This window comes from Sceloporus occidentalis, unplaced genomic scaffold (genome assembly GCF_023333645.1).
Source record: "Sceloporus occidentalis isolate IW3139 unplaced genomic scaffold, rSceOcc1.0.p SCAF_15, whole genome shotgun sequence".
NCBI classification, from domain to species: Eukaryota; Metazoa; Chordata; class Lepidosauria; order Squamata; family Phrynosomatidae; genus Sceloporus; species Sceloporus occidentalis.
This window is the reverse complement of record NW_028316995.1, coordinates 15,151,543-15,157,545: the sequence shown is the minus strand read 5'-3', so window position 1 is coordinate 15,157,545 and position 6,003 is coordinate 15,151,543. Positions and strand designations below refer to the sequence as shown.

Here is a 6,003-nt window from a genome sequence, read left to right as displayed (position 1 = left end):
AGAAATTAAGTTAACCCCCTACGGGACTGTATTGGACTGATCGTGTACATAAAGAGCAGAAGCATCATTTCCTAATTCGCACGCATGGCACAGGGACTTCCGGCGTCTCTGGTTCCCGTGGGTTACCAGCGACCGTGACGTCGCTTTGCATGATGGGAATGGTTTCCTATAGCTACAGTTTGTTACCCTAGACAGATCATTAGCAGAGGAAACAGAAAGAAAAGAGCAAATGGCGGAGTACATAGAAAACCTGCCTCGAGCTACCGATTACGGTCTGCGAATTGAGGAACTGCAACGGAACCTGAGGGAGTGGTAAGAGACGGAAGCCGCAAAGCATACCGGGAGAACTCAGCTCAAACAGAATGGCAGTGCTCTAAACACAATGATAAGGAACACACAGGGGTGCAGGCTTTATGGGCTTGCTGCTAGACCTCTCTTCTACTGGTTGTCAGATCCTGTAAACACTACTGATGGACTGATATACTAGTCTGGGTCTACTAGAATGCAGCTCTATCTAGGACTAGAATCCCAGTGCTCCTACAATTGGCATTTAACTAATCCTGGACTAAAATCAACGAAATCTTGATTGCTAATAAACTAATTAAGAAACTGGTATTGTAAAAGGGTACAGTGCTGACCGTAAATTACACGAAAGTGTGTATTCTTCAGTCAAAGGTCATACGTTTTATAGAAAAACATGGAAAAAGAATTGCTTATGTTTTAGAGACTTCGGAGGTATCTTTTATGGGTGGAATGCAAAAAGATGAGACCTCTGAGATCCTGAAGGCTTATATGATATCTTGTTACGTTAGAATGTCGCTGATCATCTCTCTGCACCACAGGCTGCTTGTTCTCAGGTTTTGGAACGTTCTTGATCATATATTTACTAGAACTTTGAGAACATGGACCCACCCAGATGTCTTACGCAAACAGATGCTCAGTGGTAGTTCATTGTGGGTTGATGTGCCCCATGGGCATTAGGCCACTGGCGTTCTCCCCTATTGTTGAGCCAGGGCTAGCTAGGCGCTGAACTCGAGGCAACACGCGTGACGCAAGTTATACTCTTACCTGTACCAGAGACGTTCCGCACAATCTTGGTGCGCGTAAAAGATTAATTGTTACCCGTGTAATGCAATGTATTGTTTGGTATATTCTATATATTATACGATTTGGTTTGAGCAAAAAAAATAAAAAATCTTTACAATTCTGTTTTATTCCAGTGAAAAAAAGAGATCAGAATTAGAAAAAAAGTTGTACAGCTCATCCGATGTCAGTTTGTAAGTATTCTAAGTAAGAGAAACACTGTTGGTCTTTTCATTAATCTGCTGTTTTCCTGTTAAGGACTCAAAGAATTAAGAAAATAAAACAAAAAAACAGTTAACTTCTAATTTTAAAATTTAAAAATACTGTACAAAATATAAATAGGCATTGGGCTAATTCATATAGATGATAAATAGCGTTTCTGGTTTTTTTTTTAGATGTCATCTGAAGTACATGAAGCTGAAACATTCTTTGGAACAATTATGTGAAAAAGAAACAAAAGCCCGTGTTCGCAACCAGTCATATTTACAGGAATTTGAGCGCCTTGAAACTCACCTGCATGCTCTTATATCAAACACAAGGACACTTCAACATAAGCAGGTAAGACCTTGAAAGGAACAGAAGCTTGATATTTTTGACTTGAAATAAATACAAATTTAAACATATTTTACACTGGGAAATATAAACGCTCTGTGCAATAGCTCGTATGTTTATGTTCACTCGTATAAATGAGTCTAAACCAGGACACCAGTGTCTAGGGGCAGACCGGCTCTACTGCCCAAAATTTGTAACTGGCCGCTCACGGAGGCGAGAATGCAGTGTTGCGTGACCTTGCAGTGTAAGTGTGAAGGTGTAAGGGAAAGGAGGGAGACGATAGAGCGGTGTGGGAGTGAGTATTATGTACTTATGTGTGTGTGTATGTATGTTAGCATGTGTGTGTGTGTATATGTGGAAGTGAAAGTCTGGGTGTTAGTATGAGTGTGAGCATGCGTGCGCCAGTGTGTATGTTAGTTACCAGGGGGAAAGGCAAGGAGCCGATAGCGCCACTTTACCTGCTCCCAGTGAAGATGCCAGCTCTAACACAGCTTGCGGAAGTCATTGCTGCTTATGGGGCTTATTTTAGCTGCCTATCCCGGTACTAGAGGAAAATTCTTTTTGGATGGGATGGGAAAATTTACTAAGGTGTAATCGGACAATTTTCTTTTATAGTCTCTCATTTACCGGAAGGACTTCTAAATGTGGTTACAGGGCTTAATCAAGGGGGTAGGTGAACAGAGCCTTAAAAATGGGCTTTTGAGATATTTATAATGAAAGATCTTTTTCTACCTCTCGTTAAACTGGTTATGAATTGGGCTTTGATCTAATCTAATGTCTGTTTCCTGTTATATACGCCAATCAAACTGAATATTTTAAAGTTCTTAACTAAGCAGCCAGTCAGTAAGCAGGAGGCCCTTTGTATGCTGGGATTCATCAGAAACAGGAATATAAGTGCAAATAGTTTATTAGGAACGTTATGGAAATACTGCCATATGGTGAGATTCAAAATGTAACGCAACATGTAACAATTTTAGCCCCCTGCAGAATGAAGTAATAATGCCACGTTTACATTTGGTGAGTGGTGTCAATAAAAGGCCTGGCAACATGAATATATACGTGTAATGTGTATGAGTTGGTATTGGTGAGCGCGATGGGTTGTGTGTAGATGGTGAGACTCTCCCAGATTAATGCTCGTATTGATGCTTGTAGACTCTTCCAGATTTGGCATATTACTTTCAGGTTTTGTGCGTTGGGGACATGGCAAGGGTTGAGCCTGTCTGAGAGACAAGGGGACAAGAAATTTGGGGCAGCATCTGCCTTACTGAATGTTACAAGACCAATAAACCCATAGTTACATCAGAAATAGTGTTTGGAGAATTCCAGCCTCTATTAACTGCTACAATTAGATAGGAGTCCTTTAGTCCATGAATCAAATGGCTACTTAAATGCTCAATGGATCATTATAGAGATGTTGATTAAACCCATGCTTTCTGTTTTCAGCAGTATAGTACACATATATATTTAAACAGACCGACGTCAATATCACTATAAATAGTTTTATGCAAGCTCAGGCTGTAATTAAAGCTAAAGTGGATAATACCATATAGGAGTCATTTCATTTGTTTGAGAATTGTACCAATTACTTTCTCATAGAGTAACATGTGTATCATATATAGTTTTCGCTGCTATACTTTGTGGCTAGAAGTTCAAGTCCTTTAAAGAAGAAGTCACATGGAAAAATGTATAGTCTTCTGGGAGCATGAAAGTGCTGTCTAGAACTGGAGGCTACAATTGTTGTAAGTCATGTGATTGTCCTGCACAGTCACCATGCGAAGCTAATTCTTTATACCAATGCTAAAGACGCCTGTTCCACCATACATGTTTATTAGGCTGGGTGATTATGACTGAGCCATTCTATTGTTTACCAAAATGATAATGAGTCTGGGTGGATTGGGTTAAGATTAACAGGGCTAGAACACACCCAGATGACTAATATACTGCTGAAAAATATATTATTATTCAAAAACCAGGACTGTTTTAAAGTACAGGTTCGACAAAATTCACATGGTAACGTGAAATCTTTCACCTCCTATGTCAGAAAGCTTGACTGTTTCATTTGGATTTCTTCCCCGTCAAACGTGAAATAATTTAAAGAAGCACACTCGACAAACACTTCTCAGAAGGAGTTTCTGTGAATTCACTGTGTGTTAATTTACTCAGAAACATGCTGGATTGTCTCATTAACGTCCTTTGTCTGAAATGACAGAGTTGTCATGCCAACTTGGACTCAAGTGGAATAAAGACGAGCATGAGTTCTGGGCCAACTTTTCATGAATGTATTGTGCGACGATGCTATATTTTCTTTTTCTCTTTCCAGTTTCTGTTTTTTAAGTAGTTGTTCTTGAATTATAATCTTTACAGATGTTCTCTTTGTATCATCGTATTGTTGTTGTTGTTTTTTTTAAATCTATTGAAAGGAGCTTAATTGAAAAGCTGTATACTGTGAAGTATCCACACATAATAGACATGTTTTATAGGTGCAACATAACAATACTGGCTTACATGTCCTCAAATGGTTAAAGAAACAAATATGCTCATTTTAGACAATTTGCTGAATTTACTGGAAAAAAAAAACCCCAAAAACCTAAATAACCACACTTTCGCTGCAACAAACACACAACAGAAGAATTCATCACTCTACTATATATATAATAAACAGTGCCCTCCACAAATGTTGGCACCCTTGGTAAATATGAGCAAAGAAGGCTGTGAAAAAAAGTAATTATTGTTAAACCTTTTGATCTTTTCTTCAAAAAATACACAAACGTGCTTTGCTCTCATGGATATCAAACAATTGCATACACAACACAGGTTTATCAAAAAAAAATAAATTGTGAAATATATGTGTGGCACGGTCATTGGTGATGTCGGATTGTAGTTTTGGAGACTTTCTGACTAACTTCTGCAGTTCTCCAGCTGTGGTCCTTGGAGAGTTTTTGGCCACTCAAACCTTGCTCTTCACAGTGCGTTGAAACAATATAGACACACACCTTCCTCCATGTTGATTCATTCATGGAAACCAGTTGACTGGAACGTCTTAACTATTGCCCTGATAATGGAAATGGGGATTTTCAATGCATTGCTATTTTCTCGTCGCCACTTCCCATTTTGTGAAGCCTCACAACCTTTTGCCGCACATCACAGCTATATTCCTTGGTCCAACCCATTGGGCTGATTGGCTAAGGGAATTTGGCCCGTGTGTTAGTGAATGTATATATATATATATATATACCCCTGTAAAACAAGAAGCCATGATTGACAATTTCCTGTCCCTAGTCACCCAGGTATACTAAAAAATGTAAAATATCAATGGGAATATACTTCAAATATATTTATTCTCATATGAATACATAGGGGTGACAAGACAAATTTTCTTTACCATTTTTGCTCTACACATTTTGTGGAGGACACTGATATAACACTTTAGCCACAAATATGTTGTATATATTCATATAATGAATTAATATAATGAACTCATTACAACGTAGGCAATTCATGTCAAGCTCAACAGAGAACATAAGATTTCTTTACCATTATAGAGTACAAATCTCTACCAGTAGATCACACTAATCTTGAACATTAGGGCAGACTCAATTTGAGATGAAAAATGTATTATGCACAGTGAAACCAACAACCTGGGACATATGGGGCTTTGGCCCCAAAATAGTGTCTTTCTTGGAACGTCAAGAGTGTATGCCAAAAAAGGTATCTTTGCCAACTCACTTAGTGATGGTGGCACATCTCTGGGATTTTTTTGGTTGGGAGAAATTCTTCTCCTAAACTAGACAACTAGGCTATTGCTATTTTTGAAGGACTTTTTGTAACTTAACAGATAATAAAGTATTATTCTCCTGCGTTACCTTCTGTGCCTTGTCATGTAAAATGCGCCAAAAATCAGACTAGGAAGCCAGCATTCTACAAAAAAAAACAAAAAACGTAAAGTGTAGTTCCATGTTTAGACATTCTATATAGGGGAAAAAATAAAAATAAAATACCCAAAATAATACTGCAAGCGGATCCCAATCTGCCTGCTCTCTATTCATGTATACCAGGTTAAGAAAAACTTTCCATCTTATAAAGAGTTGACTTATAAGACATCACAATGTATTGATGAGTTTTTTTCTGGCTGGGAAGATAGCTATCACAAAATCTCATTTTGATAATTTTGTAGATAAAATAGTTGTAGTTAGAGTGTATAACTGTTTTACTAATCTATAGATCTATGAAAAATGTGTTTATTGTGTACATCAAATGTATATATTTTTTTCTTCTTCTCAAAGAAGGGGAGGCAGATTCCATATCTGCAGCCCTGGCTAAAGAATGCTTTAAATGTATTCCGCTATGTATCTGTAGTAATGCAGGCTT

At 38.0% G+C, this 6,003-nt stretch overlaps 1 protein-coding gene across 1 annotated transcript in view; it reads left to right on the top strand.

The window, feature by feature from the left end:
* Positions 1-229: 229 nt before the first annotated feature.
* The window catches only part of LOC149303292 (centrosomal protein kizuna-like), a 55,973-nt gene continuing 50,199 nt past the window's right edge, over positions 230-6,003 (top strand). Inside the window, exons 1-3 of the mRNA XM_089481422.1 lie at positions 230-312; positions 1,221-1,277; positions 1,479-1,641. Coding sequence (XP_089337548.1) covers positions 230-312; positions 1,221-1,277; positions 1,479-1,641 — 303 coding nt within the window. The remainder of the gene's footprint in view (positions 313-1,220; positions 1,278-1,478; positions 1,642-6,003) is intronic.